This window comes from Saprolegnia diclina (genome assembly GCF_000281045.1).
Source record: "Saprolegnia diclina VS20 unplaced genomic scaffold supercont1.31, whole genome shotgun sequence".
NCBI lineage: Eukaryota > Oomycota > Saprolegniomycetes > Saprolegniales > Saprolegniaceae > Saprolegnia > Saprolegnia diclina.
The window spans coordinates 1-17,450 of NW_008246098.1; the positions used below are offsets into that span (position 1 = coordinate 1).

Sequence of the window (17,450 nt, forward strand, 5' to 3'; positions counted from 1 at the left end):
GGTCTGCTCATCCCAGTGTCAAGTGCGATCCATACGCATCATTGCGGAAAGTGCTGAGCTCAGCTATTAGAGTGATTTTGCAAGCGTGAATTTCATGAATGGAGCAAGTAGTCACATGTCGCATGCGCCCGTCGGATGAATTCCACCGAAAAAATGTACGATGGGACCCCCTCAATCCTGAACCGTTTTTCCGGGTCGCCACTCATTTTTTTACTTGCGCTGAGTATAGGCGAGGAGGCTCCACACACAACAAAGAAGGCGTTTCGCTTCACCGTGGCCTCGGGCGTGGATCTCCTCAAAGAAGTCATGTTTGTGAGCCCATACGATTGCCAGTACGGTCAGATCGCAAAGCGCTGGGAAGATGACGACCCCGAAGAAAGCGACAGCGCGGCAACGCCGTCCAAGAAGGTCAAGAAAGAAGGCCGCGGGGCGATCAAGGACGTGGCGTCTGTTGTCGTTGACTTTACTTCTATCATAGAGTCTTCCAACAAGCTCAAGCAAGACGAGATTTCTGCGAAGAAGGAGGAAACCGCAGTGGCCCAGCGCCGACTTGAGCTTGATGAGCAACGGTACCTGCTTGAAAAAGCAGAGCGCGAAGCACGGTGCCAGTTGGAGCGATCGGAGCGCGAGGTCCAGCTTGAATTCATGCGAAGCACCATCGAATTAACGAAGCACCATCGAATTGATGCGCTCTCTCGGAAACAAGATTAAGCCAACTCAATCAATTCTTGTTTGGCGGGATCTCCGTAGATAACGTATCGGGTGTCGCCTACACGTAGCTTGTTTTGGAGCTTTTCGACTAGCTTGCTCTGTGCTAGTAAGCACGGTGCCATCAAAGAAGCCGATGCAAGTTGTAAGGGGAGCCCCTTGAGCATGGATAGCGGCCGAACAGTGTTGCATCCAGTCGGCGTCAAGTCGAGCTTCGTCCCACTCGAGCAAGTGATGGAAGCAGTCGTACACGTGCATCATTACGTGGTTGCTGATCGCGGACAAGGCCTCGCGGCTGCGTCCAAACGTCTCGACCATGGAGCCAAGCCGATGCGGCAACGCGAGCCGGTTGAGCATGATACAGATCGCCTTCAACTGATCGGCTTTGTAGCGGTGCGTCGTGATGATTTCGTCGGGCAAACACAGCGAGCGCACGAGCTCGACGATCTGCTGCTTGGTAAATCGGAACTTGTACACGCAGTCCGTATCGGATTGCGCGCTAAAGTTGAAGCTGGTACTTGGTATGGTGATGGCCCGAGAGGCCACGACGAGGTATTGGGCGAGAATTGCGACGAGAGGGAGTGCGAGCAGGACGTCGTCCATGTGCCTGCGGTCCAAAGCGTAAAACTGATGCAGGTTTGCAAAAACAATCGACGCGCGACTTTTACCCTTTGAATTTTCCAGAATTTCGAGCGCCGAACAATCATGAATTCCACGCTTGCAAAATCACTCTATTATAGCAAAACCAAACAGCAAAGTAACCTGTGGTGGCCACCTCTGACTTGAGCAAGCACTCTCGTACCGCGACGTCTCACCCTCTGCAAAAATCATTTGGACCTCAGTTGAAGTTGCGTTGGCGCCAGTTGGCACCATGAAACCCATTTGACGTGAAATGGTGAATTTTTGTATATAGTGTACATTATATTACACTAAATGCGATATCTCATCCTTCATCCACATCCACCACGTATATAGTATGCAAACGGGGGATCGGGATTGGCCACGGTGATTGGCAACCGAGGCGCCCAATTCGCTCGTTCCAGTACAGTCGACGCGACACCGCCAAAGCACCCAGCCCAGAAGCCCATTGTGTGTGTGGAGCGTCCCAGCTTCAGATACTCGCAATACAGTGTAATATAGCCCGCACACTCAGTTTTTGAAAGAGTAGGAATGCTGCGGCATCGCGACACCATCTGCCCCGAAGCAGAATGCAGCCGTGATGCCCATCATACTCGTCTGGGATAAATGAATGTACTATATAAGATAATTCCCCTGCCTTGCCTTCCTTATCCGGAAAAGGCAACCGTTTTGACCAATCAGATCAAGATTTGGGTGGGCTATCACCTGATCGGGCACGCGACAAGCCGGGATCAACGCGGGCCTTTCTACTATCGACCAGTCGATTGGAGCCCGCCACTTCTCGACATCCGTCGTCCTGCGCAGTCGCTATCATGAGTATGCGCTGGTTGTTGTCCGCGCTCGCTGCTGTCGCCGCCATGGACCCGTCGGCTAACCCGAACTGCTACCTCGTGCCAATCCTCGTGATCGCGCCGCACACGCCTCTTCCGGCCATGAACTGCGCGACCAAGCCATTCCCGGCGGGCGACTGCATGAAGGAGGTCGTGCGTGCGACATTGACGACGGTGGACTCGATCAAGACCCACGGGACAGAATGGAACTGCCTCGGCGACGCCGACCATCTCGAGTACGCGTCCAGCGTCCACTACCGCGGCGATTCGACGCTGCGTCTCATTAAGCACCAGATGGCCATCAAGCTCGACACGCCGCAGTCGTTCTTGGGCCTCCCCGCCGACACGCCGTGGTCGCTCCATGGCCCGTACTTCGACGCGAGCTTGCTTCGCAACCACGTCGCCCACCACATCTTTCGGCAAACGGGGCGCTACTCGCCCCGCACGCAGCACATTGCCCTTTACATCAAGAACGCCGCGGGCGTTCCCGAATACAAGGGTTTCTACCTCCTCCTCGAGACTGTGAGGTACGCGCGCCCTCTATCGATATGCCATGGTCTCACAATGGTGTAGCTATGGCCCGAACCGTGTCGGTCTTGCTGAGAACTCTCCCAACTGCTCGGCCTCGGAGCGTGCGAACGGAGGTTGGGCGTGGCTCTTTGACCCGCTCTCGTACGGCGCGTACTCGCCCAATATTGTCAAGAACATGTACACGAACCAGTTTGGCGGCGGCCGCCCGCTCCTGACGTACCCCGCTGGCGAGACGACGTCGCAGGCGATGCGCGATGCTTTCGTATCTCCCAACGGCTTCCTGCCCCAGTACCACAAGTACCTCTGGGAAGGCATGCTCACGCCCGATCGCCTCGAGGAGCACATTGACATTGGCTCGTTCGTCGATTACATGCTCCACACGGAGTGGAGCCTGAACCAAGACGCATACTCGCGCAGCATGTACTACTTCAAGGATCGCGACCATCCGATCGAGGCAGGCCCGGTCTGGGACTTCAACCTCGCCTTCGGCGCCGGCGCCAAGGCTCATGCGCAAAACTGGCTCTTCCAGACGCATGAAGCGTGGAAGCGGCTTACGTGCAACTACAAGTTCACTTCGCTTCTCATTGCCCGCGTACGTACATTTTTGGATCGTGGAGATTGAGAACTAACTGGCATTTATGGTAGTGGAAGGCCCTCCGTGCCGGTGTCTGGGCTGACGGCAAAATCGAGGCGTTTGTGACGAATGCCCGCGCTCCCTTTGACAAGATGCTCACCAAGTGCCCCAACAACCAGTGGATGTCCAGCCAACCGTCGTGCGCCCACGTTGCCCTGAGCACGCGCGGCTCGTACGCTGATCAAGTCAACGCTATGGTCGCCTCGACGCTTAGCCGCGCGCGCTGGATGGACGCCCAAATCGAAAAGCTGTACCAGCCGCTGAACGCCCGCGTCTGCATGGGCGTCGGCCGCATTCCCAAGTTCAACTGCGGCCCCGATGGCAATGACCCCGGCTGCCTGAGCAACCCCAAACCGTACTACGAAAACGTCAAGTTCCCGGCCATTCGAGGTGTGAACCACGCGAAGTGCGACGGTGAAGCGCCCAACGCCGCGCCCCATGTCCCGTCTGTGGATCCGTGCTGGGTCGCCGTTGGCAGTTACCGTGGTATGTGGTGGCTTACGCCGACGTGCAGTGGCTTTGGCTGGTGTGCGCAGGGCCCTGGTGCCAAGTGCCAGTGCACGGCCGGCCGCAAGACGTTCGATTGCTCGCCCAATCCACCGGCGCACTTGATTGCGATCACCGCGTCGTCGGAGGACGCAGCCGCGATGAGCAACCCGCTTGTGTGGGCTGGCGCCGCCGCCGCGCTTTCCGCCGTTGCCGTAATTCTTGTCATCAAGCGCAAGCGAAACCCGGGTTACGAAACCTTGTAAACACAAAATTAAGACGTGTTTTTTACTTCCAATTTACCGTCAAATGTATATATATATGAACGTGTTTCGCGTTATCTGCATTACAAAGACTTCGCATACGTAGAGAATACACTGTAGCAATCTTCTTCATTAGTTCGCCGGGCCGTGGCTGCGCAGGCGGCGGCGCGGAGCCTCGTCTAGCCTTCTGTAGTCGCCCTACGACGCTTGGGGCCGTGGGTGAGGTCTTTCCAGGCGTTGCGGTCGGCGGCAAAGCTACGCAGTTTGTCAAGGTCCTCGAGAGACGCCAGCGACTGAGGCGGCGTCAGCGATTGGAGGTCGCGGTACAGGACGACCGGCAGCGTGATCTTGGTGCGCACTAAGAAATGGGGTCAAATGGTTAAAAAATTGTGCTAGTACAGATTAACCCGTTCGGACGTGCAGAAAATGATGGACGTACGCAACAGCGAAACCTCGAGAAAAGGTGGACGAAAAACTTCAGGCAATGTACGTATTACCGGTAGTACATTTGTACATATTACCGGTAGTACATTTGTACATGTCCAGACAGCCCTGGCATTCCATGTGCCATGTTATCTATAGCTTAGTTCGGTAGTACATTTGTACATGTCCAGACAGCCCTGGCATTCCATGTGCCATGTTATCTATAGCTTAGTTGAAACAGAACGCCGATATCCGTGCCTTCTCGCGTTCACTTTAAGCCGATAGAGGCTCTGTTATGATTAGCGTGAACTAAAGTCATTGAGCTGCCGATCAACTATTGGTCTGCACTTGAATCAACGGAGTGTACACACAGTCATTGGGACCATCCAAGGGTCCGAGAATGGGATTGATCGATCGTCCATCCATCCATCGTACTGCATTCGTTATTACAACATATATATACACGCTAGAAATACCGCCGTCGTCTGGCTTCGTTTGCAAGGGAGCCACAGTGACAACAAGGGATCTTAGCAGTCAGCCTAGGCACAAAAACATGGTGAGCTCCTTGGTTTCATTCCGAAAAAATGAAAGTACCACACGACGGCGTTTGGGCTTCTTGATGTCGTCGCTCATGATGTTCTTGAGGCGCAGCATACTCGCCGACGCAACGGGTGTCGTTGCGGGGCTGGTTGTGTCACCATCGACCTGCGTCGGCGCCGTGTTTTCATCGTCATCGTTCAAAATTAGCTGCATCGCCGAGCTCCGGCGCTGGAGCGGTGGGTGCGCGATCGACTTGGGCGACGGGTCTTGTGGTATAAGTGCAGGAACAACCATCGATACGTCGATCGGCGTCACATCCGCGACTGTTTTCGCTTCGACAATGATGCGGCGGTTCGTGCGCGACGTTCGCGTCTCGTTGTTGCGCCGGTAGGAGAGCAAAGTGAAAGCCGGTGACTGCACTGACGCAATCACACGCAAGTCCTGCGTGAACGCGCTGTCGTCGCCCGGTAGCCGCATAAACATATAGCCCTACGTCCAAACGTTAAGGGCATCAAAGTTGGAAGCGAGACGTACACGCCACACATGGCGCGTGCTGCGGCTTTCCTTGCTAGCGCTAGCGGTCCAGTGGTACGGCCAGCCGACCTTGAAGCCGTCGTTGAAATTGAAGACGAGCGACGTCTAGACTTTTGGTCGTAAATCAAGGTGCACGAATGGGCATCGGAATGAGATACGCACGGGGTAGTATGTGGACGGCGGAAGGAGGACACCAGGGACCCACTCACCGCCACTCTCGTGCTCGGCCGTGAGACTGGCGTGCGACCGAACATCACCCATTTTGAGCTCCGGCTCATTGAGGCGTTCGACGCGCGCAAAGGCTACGAACGAGTACGCGGGCACTTTGTTGAGCTGGGGCCCTGCGAGAGCAAACGAGATTTTCCCGCCACAACTGCAGTGCACGAGGTGTCCAGGACAGCAGTGTGGGAAACAGCGCAGCTCCTACAAAGTATCAAGTAGCACTTTGCACGTTGGGAAGCGGATAACGGTACTTTGCGCCCTTCCGTCTTGTTGCAGCTACGAGATGAGTATGAATCGACGGCAGATATGCCACGACGCACCGAATGTACGTGTCCTTGAATGTCGTCTCACTCGCGCAAGCACATTTTATAAACTCAAGACGGTAACCGTCGTCAATCGAGTCATATTGGATCGTGGCTAGAAAAAAGACAGATTGTGAGCCACAGGTCGCCGAATTTTCCCGAAGAAGTCGTACTGCCGTCATTGGGGTCCCCAAGATCGCTGCTGCTTAAAGCGCGACGGTACGATGAGAGCGTGAAGGGCGTCGACTGAGCGACGCCGATGACGCGCAGCACCTTTTGTGGCTCGTACTGGTAGACCATGAAGAGGTAGGCCTTGAAAACGTGCTTGGTGTTGCGTAGGACCTTGCTCGCCCCGCCTTTCCATGCGTACTGCCATTGATCCTCGTGTGGCGATGGGTTAATCCGGTACACGAGCGTCCCGCAGTCCTCCTACGCAACGTTTCTCAGCGGCAACGTGGCCAGCGAGTCGTACTTCAGTGCTGCTCTTCTTGTATTGAAGCTTTCCTGGAAGCCATTCGCATGCATCTTCGCTGTCCTTGACGCGGCTGAAGCGCGCGAGGTCGGCGGCTGACACAAGTTCGCCAACGTCGAGGGCGCCCTCGAGACATCGTTCGAAACGACAGTACGACTCGAATGCCATGGACTCAAAGCGCGAGAAGTTGCCGCCAACCTGCATCGCAAGCGACGTGCCGCAGGCATTGATGGTCAAGTGTGTCGGACAACAGTGTGGAAAGCACCTAAGAGGGTTTCTATTTTGACTGGTTGCAAACAAGTACTATTGGAACCTACCGAATGGCCTGTGTGCGGAGCAGAGGAGGTGAACCGTGAGATTTGGCGAAAAAATGGAGAGTTGCGAGGTTAGATTGATACCTTTTGGCCGTTGGGTTTGTTGGTCCTACACTGAGGTAAGCCAACGGAAGTCGGCTGGAGGCGCGTACCGGATGTAGCTGTCGTGGAAGAGAGGGCCCTCGCACTGCGTGCACGCGGCGAACGTGCAGAACACGCGGTCTTCGATCGGCTTGGGCGCCTCGAACTCCGCCATCGATCAAGAGTGTCCACAATCAATTGCAAACTCCTCCCACTAAAATCAGACCAGCTGCGACCTGTAGCAATTGATATTTGCATTTTGACAGATAATATCGAGTATAAGGGGGATGGCACGCCACAGGGTCATACAAACCCCAAGTGCAGGACGTCGATGGGCTGTGAATTTCGTTGGCGGCTGCTGCCAGCTGGTGCCATGGTCCGATGGGTGTTAAGACGACAGCGAAGACACCGCCTGCGCATGTTCTTCGCCTTGGTTCCTGCAGCATCGAGTTATCCATGCGATACAGCCCCAGTCTTGTGTAGAGGGCACGGTAATAAGATAGTTAGGAGAGTGCTTGATGCTTGAAGCTCAAGTGAATATCCTGACGGATTTGCCAGAGAGTGAGCGAGCGATATTAGTACATGGTACAATGGGAGGAAGCGGGCGATGCGCACCAGTGGTCACACAAGCAACTCGTTGAACGCAAGCGAAGTGCGCATCTGCACGCAAATTCCAACTTGTGCTCACGCCCAAGCTGATTGGGCCGGCGCCAACTGATATGAGGTCGCGCTGTTTATCTTGCAAATTGTATGAATTCTACGTATTCGTGTCGCGTGTCAACCTGTCTCTTCAAAGAATTGACAGCGATCGGGAGGTTATTGCAATGCACCCGCGCTGAGAACGGCAAGAGCCGTCACGTGCGCCAGGGTACATCCCGCTTGTATACGTCTCGGACTTCATTCAATGCATTCACACAGCTACATGCCTACAGCTTATGCCAGCGGGGTCGAGCTCGACAACACTGCGCAACGATATTTTATTTTATTGGCACAGCAACCTGCCTATCCTGTCCAACTATGGCTGCCATAGCCTGGTCGGCGAGACTGGGGATTTGTATGGTGGCGAGCTTGGCGAGACTTGGCGCCTGTTCCGCGAACTGCCCCGCACGGCTTCTTCAACAGCAAGCCACAGTCGACTGGACTGCTCAGCAATTAATTACTTGCACCCACTTACATCGGATTCGATTGCATAGCAGAACCAATATAATAAAAATAAGGGCGAGTGGGAGCACTCGATGAACGTCAGCACGGATCCTCTTCCCGCAGAGCGTCGGCATGGTCGCACGTGTGTGTCATCGCGCTCTCTCGCGCACGATCAATCAGGCGAACAAAGAACGAACGAACGATGGACTGTCGAAGAAAGGTAACTCGGAAATGGATAGAACGTTTTATCACTTCCTGGGTGACAAACGAGTGAATGCCATGCGTTGGTCCGAGGCAGATATGGAACTGTACTGGTAATGGCGAAATTGCACCGATGAGCTGCCGAGTATGTCCAGCAGTGTTGTAAGGTGCGTTTGGCGTCTTGTCGTCCCCCAAATGGAATATCGTCATTGAAGGAGTACAGTATTGGCCGAAGAAATACCGTACCTAAGGTGCTGAGTTCAAATCCGCGCGCCCGCTCCTGCATAGCAATCTTTGATCGAGATATTTAAAATTTTGAGATTTGAAAAAATGGGTGTACAGTACAGTACCGCTATAGATTCCAGGTGAAATGAGCTGTACCTATACCAGGGTATTTCGAAAAATTGATCAAGCAACGGAAGTCATCATCGTCCGAGCAGTGGTGCATGGACAAGTTCGCTTCACACGCAGCATCAGGCGCAATATGTGCATTGATTGGTCTAAAACATATGACACCACACATGCGATTGGTCCACGCCATCAGTTTTGAGAAATTGCACGCTTGTCCAAGGACTGCTCGACGATATTTGGACAAATTGGCCAGAGAAAAGGATTTTACCTAATTCAAGGACAAATATAGGATTGGTGCCGATCGATTAATTCGTCGCTGACGGCCGAGCAGATTGGGGCAACGATGTATTGGTGCCACAGGGAGCCCCGCCTGCCCAGTGGTGGGCGAGGTGGATCAGCAAATTTGCTGCGGGCTGCCAAATGCAGAATGCGCTTGAGCAGGACAGCTCTACACCATGGCTTGTTGCCGCTTGGACTTATGTTCTTCTAATCGTCTGTTGTTCCTGTCTGCTCATCCTTCGCGCGGAACACCTCGTCTTCTTGAAAATGTTCCAACCAAAACGCGCCCAAACGCGTTGCAAATATAATTTCAACTATTAATACACCGGTCTAATCAATTAATAGCATGTATTCATACTAGTAGTCGGTCTTCTCTTTGATCAAGATCGCGAAACGAGCGCGTCAGGCTGAGCGCGTCGTCAAGAACCTCACTCACACGGGGCCGCAAGTGTCCCCAGGCGAGTATATATGAGCAAGACAAGAGCGAGCGAAGGAGGTTGCTCGTGTTTACGCATGCTAAGTCTTGAGTATTACTTTACAGTTAGGATTAATAACACGAGTAACGTTGCCAGTAGTATTTCTGTTCGATACAACGCAAGTGCTGAGACTATAAGGGTACTAGTATGCATAGATGCACTGTAGTACTTGTATATGTTTATAATCAATTCGTGCACCCAGTTGCAGAAATTGACGCATTGTTCATGCATAAGTATTCATTACTAAATAAGTAGTGGGCATCATTATGTGTTGATATAAAAGTGTTGCAGTGTTTCTAGATCGCTGCGGCTCCAGGCGGATGGATGGCTTATGCGACGACTTCGTCGGCAACAACCCGCATGGCGTGAATGCCGGAGCTGAGCCCGATGATGTTGGACTCGTCAATGCGGAGCACAGTCCCGCCGTATTTGCCGTCAATGGCCCAGGTGTTCACCTGCACGTACTTGCCGTCGTCGTACTGCGGGAGCAGCGCAATCTCTTGATACACAATTGTGTCTTGGTCCCATTTGCCGGCCGTCGCGCTAATGAGCTGGTGCTCGGCGTCATAAATAGAGACGTTCGCACCCGTGCGGCCCATCACGGGCTTGGCTACGTAGCCTCCGACATACGTCGCCACAGCAGCTTCATCAAAAGACGCGCGGAGGAGGTACGGGTTCTCGGGTGCCAGCTGCGAGAGGATTGGGAGAATCGCCTTGGAGCTCGGAAGTACGGTCCAGAGCGGCTCAAAGACGCGGACGTCGTCGTGCAGCATGACGTCCATGACCTGCACGCGCTTCTGCGGTGCTTCAAGCGAAGCCTCAAACTGGGAGATGACGGTCTGCCACGCCCACGTCTTCCAGACGTTGCGGATTTCACGGCCGTTGACGTCAGCGATGGCGCCGTTGGACCACGAGAGGCTGTCTACGCCGACCACAAGGACGCAGTCGATACCGGCGGCTTGCGCAGCTGACATCATGTACATCGAGTGGTACCGCTCTTCGTGGTCGTCGTCGCAAAGCAAGTGGAGAATGCCGTCCACGTTTTTGCCCTTCCAAGCGTCGACGAGCTGGGAGAACAGCGTGGTGCTCGAGCTGCGACCGATTGAGTCGACGCCTGCGGCACGCGACCACTCATCCTGCGTATGGCCGCATTCAAAGAGACACGACGCCGAGTCAGCGTTGTACTCGTACACTTTGATACCGTCTTCTGTCAAGGCAAAGTCGAAGCGCCCGGACACGGTGTCGCGCTTGCTATACATACAGCGCATGAGACCATGGGCGCAAGTCGAGTCGATTTGTACTTTTCGCGGAACGAGCGCTGGATCTTAGGCCAGAGCGCCGAGGGGATGTGGAAGAAGGGTGCCATCTCGGCTTCATGCGCCAGTACATACGCAGTGGCATCGAAAAAGAGCTCGTGAAGCGAAGCCGTTGCCACTTCAATACCCGCTTGGCCCGACTCGCTGAGCGTGTAATAGCTCGATGTCTCGTTAGCCGTCAAGTGCGTACCGTACTGCTCCTGGAACACGGGCACGTACGGCTTGGAGGCGTCAAGCCACGGCGAGCTGGCGCCAGACGGCGGGATCTGCACTGTGCGTACGGCGAGATCGTGCTTGTAGCTGTTGGGCAGCTTAGCGACGGTCTTGGCCTTCGCGGGCGTCGTCACGGGCGTTGGTATTACAACCATCTTCAAGTAGTTGCGGCTGCGGAGGAGGGCTCGGATGGTGCTATTGCGACTTGGCAAATGCCACTCCCGCCGCCCTCGGGCAGCAAAACGAGGACCGAATTCGTACAGGTTCGAGTGGCCGTACGTACAACGCCGTGTGTCCATCCTGGTTCCGATAAGATATCCAATACACTTTGTACATGTACTGGCTGCTGTACGGCTTTGTACGTCGGTTACTTGAAAAATGTATGCTTCGACCGTGCCCTTTCTACTTTCGTCTGTTGGACGGAGTGTACACCCCAATGTACGAACGTACAATGGCTTTATTAATTACGATAAAATAAAGCGTACATTGAATGTATGATGCCTGTATTTCTGCTATGCTTTTGTTGTTCGATCCATTGATAAGCTTGGTATTTGTATGCGAAGTCATCGGGAGAGTGTTCTTTGCGACCCAAATCGTAGTTCGAAGAAAATTGACCCGCGAAAGCCCATCTGCCAAAGCTCAGTCTGGAGAGCGATGGCATCGTCTTCACGACAGGTACAACTTGTAGCATTCTAGTACCGATTTCTTTGGTGCGACTGCAAGCCATGAGGGTATAGTGCGCATGTAAAGAGAACATGTATGCAAATTTGAAATTTGAGTCTCGCTGCGAAGAGATTCCACAGCGAGCTCTCAGTCCAGTACTACTCATTGATGTTTTGCGTTAGAGTATATACCACACGACAATATAGCTGTGCTTCGAAGACCGACGATAAAGTGCATGCGCAAGGCCAGGGTGTGACGTCGAGTGCAAACCATTTTTTGCTTCAGTTAGTGGTTTTATGGATCCGGGTATTAGTTGTTCGGATAACTTATTTGTATCCGGATGGCCCAGTCTTGGTTTGTTGATTGTGTGGCAGCGCGGCAAGGAAGGACGCGGACCAGGTAGCCATGCACCTCATGAACCTTACGCTCCAGGAGGGCGGCGCAATCACGCACGCCGTCTACGGCAACTTCTGTGGGACGAAGAGCCAAGACATCGTATGCAGCGGCGGCTCGTCGCTTCGGCTGTTGCAGACGCAGGCGGCAACGGACCCGGCGACCATCAAGCAGCTCACGACGGTGCACAGTGTCGACGTCTTTGGTGTCATTCGGTCAATCCTGCCCTTTCGCCTCACGGGCGGTACGAAGGACTACCTCGTCGTGGGAACGGACTCGGGCAAGATCACGGTGCTCGAGTTCATGGTCGAGTCTTCGTCGTGGGAGGTGCGCCACTCGGAAACTTTTGGAAAGACGGGCTGCCGCCGCATCACACCCGGTCAGTACCTCGCAGCAGACCCCAAGGGACGCGCTATCATGATCGGCTCGGTAAGCAACATGATCTTTGCAGGGGTCGAGGCCAACACCGCGATTGTAGATCGAGAAGCAAAAGCTCGTGTACATCATGAATCGCGACGCGTCCAACCGCCTCACCATCTCGAGCCCGCTTGAGGCTCACCGCTCGCACGCGATCCACTTTGACATGATCGGCGTCGACGTGGGCTTCGAGAACCCGATCTTCGCGACGCTCGAAATCGACTACTCGGAGCACGACAGCGGTAGCGTCCCAGCTTCCGAAGCGGTAAAGACCCTCGTGTACTACGAGCTCGACTTGGGCTTGAACCACGTGACACGTCGGTGGAGCGAGCCCGTGGAACGCTCAGCCAACAAGCTCATCGCGGTGCCTGGCGGCTCGGAGGGTCCTGGCGGTGTCTTGGTCTGCTCCGAAGGCTGGATCACGTACAAGAACGAAGGCCACGCCCAGGTAGAATTGCTCTTTTTCGTTTGCAGCCTGGTAATGCCCGAGCTGGTAGATTCCCTGCCGCATCCCGCAGCGTTACCAGCGCACGGACACGAACGGCCCAGCAATTCGCGGCGACGTCTTGATTGTGGCGACGGCGACACACAAGCAGCGTGACCTCTTCTTCGTTATTGTGCAGTCGGAGCTCGGCGACTTGTACAAGGTGACGTTGACGTACAACGGCTCAGAGGTCTCGACCGTCAAGATCAAGGTCCGCACATTGATCCCTTCAACGCTGGTTTCACTTGAAACACATAGTTTTTCGACACGCTGCCGACAGCCAACGCGCTCTGCATCACGAAAACGGGGTTCCTCTTTTCTGCAAGCGAGTTCGCAACGCACTACTTGTGCCAGTTCCAGTCCATTGGCGACAACGATGACACTGCCGAATGCGTCTCGTTCCAGGAGTACTACCCGAGCTTCCACTTGCGTCGGCTGACGAACCTTGCGGTCGTTGACACGATCGACAGCCTCTCCCCGATTACGCAGCTCCTTGTGCGCATCTTGCTTTCTAAGTCCTACATGTCTCACGACAGCATCGGTAGGTGGACGATTTGGCGAACGAACACACACCGCAAATGTATGCGCTCTGCGGCCGCGGCAATCGGTCGAGTCTCCGAGTGCTTCGACACGGGCTCAGCGTCACGGAGGTGGCAGCGTCGCCTCTGCCAGGTGTCGCCAAGGCGGTGTGGTGCCTGAAGCAAAGCGAAGCCGACGCGACGCACAAGTACATTGTCGTGTCGTTTGAAGATGCCACGCTCGTCTTGGTATGTGATATTATATCTCGCTCGAATGGTGGCTGAAAGCAAAATGTAGGAAGTCGGCGACAGTGTTGAAGAGGTCACCAACACGGGTCTCTCCAAAGACGTTGGGTCGCTCATGGTCGTCGTGCTTGCGGACGACTCAATGGTGCAGATCCATCGCAACGGCTTCAACCACGTGCGCCAGTACCAACGCGTGACGCAGTTCAAGGCTCCCGGCAAGAAGGTTCATTTCTAATGACGATGCACAACCGAACTCAGTGGACACCCATAGGTCATCGAGCGCTGCACCGCGAACGGGCGGCAGGTGGTGCTGAGCATGGCGGGCGGCACGATCATCTATTTTGAGCTGAGCCCGACAGGCGAGCTGGTCGAGAAGGGTCGCACGGAGCTTCTTGGCGACATCTCGTCGCTCGACGTGGGCGAAGTGCCCGAGGGGCGGCAGCGCTTTCCGTTCCTCGCTGTCGGCAGCTACGATGGCAATGTGCGCATTCTAAACTTGGACCCAAACAACCTCTTTGCGGACCAGACGCTGCTCGCGATGCCGGGGTCGCATCCACATTCGTTGTGCTTCTCCCTCCTGCAGTTTGAGCCGCACGCGGACGCCAATGGTGGTCATGCGCTTTTTCTCTCGATCGGCCTCGAGAACGGCGTGATGCAGCAGTCGCGCATCGACCCGCTCACGGCCAAGGTCCTCGATACGCGCACGCGTTTCCTTGGCACCGAGCCCGTCAAGCTATTTCGCGTCCTCGTACAGGGCAAGCGCGCAGTCCTTGGTCTGAGCTCGCGCTGCTGGCTCTCGTACTTTCATGGCGCGCGGCGACAGCTCACACCGCTCTCGTGTGAGCCGCTGGCGTACGCGAGCGTATTTGTCTCGGAACAGTGCCCTGAAGGCATCGTGGCCGTCGCGCAGGACGAGCTCAAGATTCTGACGCTCGACGCCCTCGGCGACGTCTTCAACCAACAGACGATCACGCTCAAGTACACGCCGCGGAAAGCAATTGTGCATCCGCTCACGCGCCGACTTTTGATTCTGGAAGCCGACCACAATGCTCTCAACGATGCGCAAAACGGTGCGCGATTTGCTCTTGCACTGTGCTTTCTGATGCTGACACTTTCTATCTTGTAGCCAGCGTGGGCTTTGAAACCGCTGCGCCGCCTCGCCCCGTGAGCCCCGATGACGACGATGAAGAGGACGACTTGCAAGCCAACTTGCTATTCCTGCACCCGCCGATCCCGCAAGCCCCGGGTACATGCATCCCGCCTGCAAGTCGAAAGTTGGTACTGATGGAAACGTAGGCGCGTGGGTCTCGCAGCTCCGCATCGTGGACCCGACGTCGCTCGAGACGCTCGTGTGCCACCCATTTGACCAGAACGAGCGCGCGTTGAGCCTAAGCACCTGCGTCTTCCATGATCGTGGTGGCGAGACCTTTCTCATCGTCGGCACGGTCAAGAACATGCAGTTGCACGCCCCAACGAGCGAAGCGACAGGCTATCTGCGCGTCTACCGGCTCATGGACGCAACGCTCGTGCTCGTGCACGTCACCGAGCTCGACGGTATCCCGTATACGATGTGTGAGTTCCAGGGCCGGCTTCTTGTTTCGCTCGGCAAGACGTTGCGCATCTACGACCTCGGGAAGAAGAAGATGCTGCGCAAGTGCGAGAACCGGACGTTTCCCAGCATCGTCATTGGGCTCACGACCGCGGGGTCCCGAATCTACTGCTCGGACGCGCAAAGCTCGTTTCACTACGTGCGCTACCGCAGCGAAGAGAACCAGCTCGTACTGTTCGCTGATGACTTTGTCCCACGTGCGGTTACGGCATCGGCGCTTCTTGACTACGACACGATGGCCGGCGGCGACAAGTTTGGCAACATCTTTGTGACGCGGCTTCCGTCCGAGGTCTCGGACGAAGTCGAGAACCCTTCGGGAAACCGTATTCTCTGGGACGCGCACCACGGCGCGCCAAACAAGGTCGAGCAAGTGTGCCAGTTCCACGTCGGCGAGGCGATTACGAGCATGGTGCGCACGCGCCTCGTGCCCGTAGGCATGGAGGCGATCGTGTACACGACGGTCATGGGCCGCATTGGCGCGCTCATCCCATTCAGCTCGCGCGAGGACATTGACTTTGCGACGCATCTCGAGATGTACATGCGTCAGGAGGCGCCGCCACTCTGCGGCCGCGACCACCTGAGCTACCGGTCGTACTTTATTCCTGTGAAAGACGTGGCCGATGGTGATCTCTGCGACCAGTTTGGCGCGCTGCCGAATGACAAGCAGCTCAAGGTTGCGCAGGACCTCGACCGCACGCCGCTCGAAGTGCTCAAGAAGCTCGAAGACATTCGCAACCGCCTGCTCTAGGTCGATAATGACACAACGAGCGTGTATTTGCATATCAATCAATGGGTACAGTCTTACGTGCGACCAGAGTACTTGACTGTGATTTGGGAGTGCAACAGTGTGAACAATAGCGGCACCTATGAATCATACCTGCCGGCGTGGGAGGGTAGGGCTGGTGGTCTTTCGACAAAGTACAATACTGCAGCAGTAAAAGATAAATACAGTAGTTGTAGGCAGAGTTGTAGGCCTCGTTTGGTGCGCAATCAATATGTCATCGCGTTGTGTCTGATTGCGCATTTATTAGCGACAGAAAACTGAGCTAACAGCGTAATGCTCGTACTAGTAGTTTAACAAGGTTTAGGCGGCAATCGTGATCTCGAAAGCTCCGTACGTCGATGGAGCACCGCTTGTTGGCATTTTAGCGTCGTCGCAACTCGTTGGGCTTACCGCGGGCGAGGAGGTGGTTTGGGTAGTGTGTACCGCGTCTTTGATAGGGGAAAGCAGCGGGGTAGCTTGTAACTTGGCGTCTACGCGGTCCTGGATGGTGGAGGCGGTTGCTTCGAGGCCCCACAGCGTCCACTCATTCTGTTTGTGCTCGAGGATGCGACCCGTGATAACGTACCGGAGAAACATGAGCGCAAGCAGAAATGTGAGCAGAAGAAGCATCGAGTGCAGCACTGCGTGGAGACGGACGTACTCAAAGACGAGAGCGCACGTGAGGAGCGGCACAAAGTAGTAAAATACATTGGCAGTCGCCGCCCGGCGGTCGCATGCAAGGCGATGTTGCTCCGCGAACGCTGTTTCTTCTGTCGCGTCGGTCGTGTCGATAGGGAACTTGTCGTAGAAGCCGCTTGGCAGCACGTCAAAGAGGCTCGCCCAGAGAATTGCCATGATGAACCAGAAGACGAGCATTTCTCGGCGCGGGGTCGAGTGCGTCGGTGGGCTTTTGCAGAGAATTGGAAGTGACAAAGTGTAGAGGTGATCGAACCTTTCGCCTCGTTCTCACACAAACGCCTTATCCCACAGAGAGCCATTCCATTCCACATGTCACGACAGGGCGATCTTAAATTTTAGTTCCAGGTGCTTCATCTCGAACGAATAAAAAGGTATTGACGAGCCCCAAAATTTAGCTGCATATTTCAGACATGCCGGGCAGGCACACACGTCAGCATCTTCCTTCGTTTGGTCATTGCACCAGTCATCGACGACTGACGACAGTCCGATAATGTGGGGGTCATTTGCCAAAACCTTGAGCAAGGAGAAATGAAAATGAGTATTATGGTTCAAATCATGCTTGCTTGTGCGAAACAACACGGAGCATATAGATGTACAGGACCAGTGGCGAACAATCGTCAGCTGCATACTAGTACCGGTACGTGCAAGTCGAAACAAGTCCTTGGCTTTGAGTAGTCCGTCTCATAACAGCCTACTCATT

General features: G+C 54.9%; 6 protein-coding genes across 7 annotated transcripts; 2 read left to right on the plus strand and 4 right to left on the minus strand.

Moving 5' to 3' along the window:
- Positions 1-721: 721 nt before the first annotated feature.
- Positions 722-1,311, minus strand: SDRG_09609 (hypothetical protein; the record flags this gene model as incomplete). Its single annotated transcript, XM_008615554.1, has 2 exons — positions 722-769; positions 826-1,311. The coding sequence occupies 2 exons, from the start codon at positions 1,309-1,311 to the stop codon at positions 722-724; spliced, it is 534 nt and encodes a 177-aa protein (XP_008613776.1).
- Positions 1,312-2,034: 723 nt separating this feature from the next.
- On the plus strand, positions 2,035-4,126 carry SDRG_09610 (hypothetical protein). The gene is made up of 3 exons (XM_008615555.1): positions 2,035-2,704; positions 2,751-3,300; positions 3,354-4,126. The coding sequence occupies exons 1-3, from the start codon at positions 2,160-2,162 to the stop codon at positions 4,092-4,094; spliced, it is 1,836 nt and encodes a 611-aa protein (XP_008613777.1). The 5' UTR covers positions 2,035-2,159; the 3' UTR covers positions 4,095-4,126.
- Positions 4,127-4,804: 678 nt separating this feature from the next.
- On the minus strand, positions 4,805-7,646 carry SDRG_09611. 2 transcript variants are annotated; one of them, XM_008615557.1, is made up of 11 exons: positions 7,051-7,646; positions 6,983-7,007; positions 6,902-6,909; positions 6,585-6,849; positions 6,286-6,541; positions 6,131-6,227; positions 6,062-6,086; positions 5,751-6,011; positions 5,589-5,693; positions 5,109-5,543; positions 4,805-5,053 (listed from the first exon to the last, which is right to left on the minus strand). In XM_008615557.1, exons 1-11 carry the CDS (start codon positions 7,152-7,154, stop codon positions 5,042-5,044), a joined length of 1,593 nt encoding a protein of 530 aa, XP_008613779.1. In that variant the 5' UTR covers positions 7,155-7,646; the 3' UTR covers positions 4,805-5,041. The 2 variants fall into 2 exon arrangements, with proteins under 2 accessions (XP_008613779.1, XP_008613778.1); XM_008615556.1 differs by having other exon boundaries at positions 6,585-7,007.
- A 2,000-nt stretch (positions 7,647-9,646) lies between these two features.
- On the minus strand, positions 9,647-11,266 carry SDRG_09612 (hypothetical protein). Its single transcript, XM_008615558.1, has 2 exons — positions 10,731-11,266; positions 9,647-10,680 (listed from the first exon to the last, which is right to left on the minus strand). Exons 1-2 carry the CDS (start codon positions 11,255-11,257, stop codon positions 9,759-9,761), a joined length of 1,449 nt encoding a protein of 482 aa, XP_008613780.1. The 5' UTR covers positions 11,258-11,266; the 3' UTR covers positions 9,647-9,758.
- A 713-nt stretch (positions 11,267-11,979) lies between these two features.
- SDRG_09613 (hypothetical protein) lies at positions 11,980-16,118 on the plus strand. Its single transcript, XM_008615559.1, has 9 exons — positions 11,980-12,443; positions 12,493-12,879; positions 12,929-13,126; positions 13,174-13,410; positions 13,461-13,682; positions 13,732-13,902; positions 13,951-14,749; positions 14,806-14,925; positions 14,976-16,118. Exons 1-9 carry the CDS (start codon positions 12,027-12,029, stop codon positions 16,034-16,036), a joined length of 3,612 nt encoding a protein of 1,203 aa, XP_008613781.1. The 5' UTR covers positions 11,980-12,026; the 3' UTR covers positions 16,037-16,118.
- A 340-nt stretch (positions 16,119-16,458) lies between these two features.
- SDRG_09614 (hypothetical protein) lies at positions 16,459-16,927 on the minus strand (the record flags this gene model as incomplete). Its single annotated transcript, XM_008615560.1, has 2 exons — positions 16,459-16,500; positions 16,547-16,927. 2 exons carry the CDS (start codon positions 16,925-16,927, stop codon positions 16,459-16,461), a joined length of 423 nt encoding a protein of 140 aa, XP_008613782.1.
- Positions 16,928-17,450: the final 523 nt, after the last annotated feature.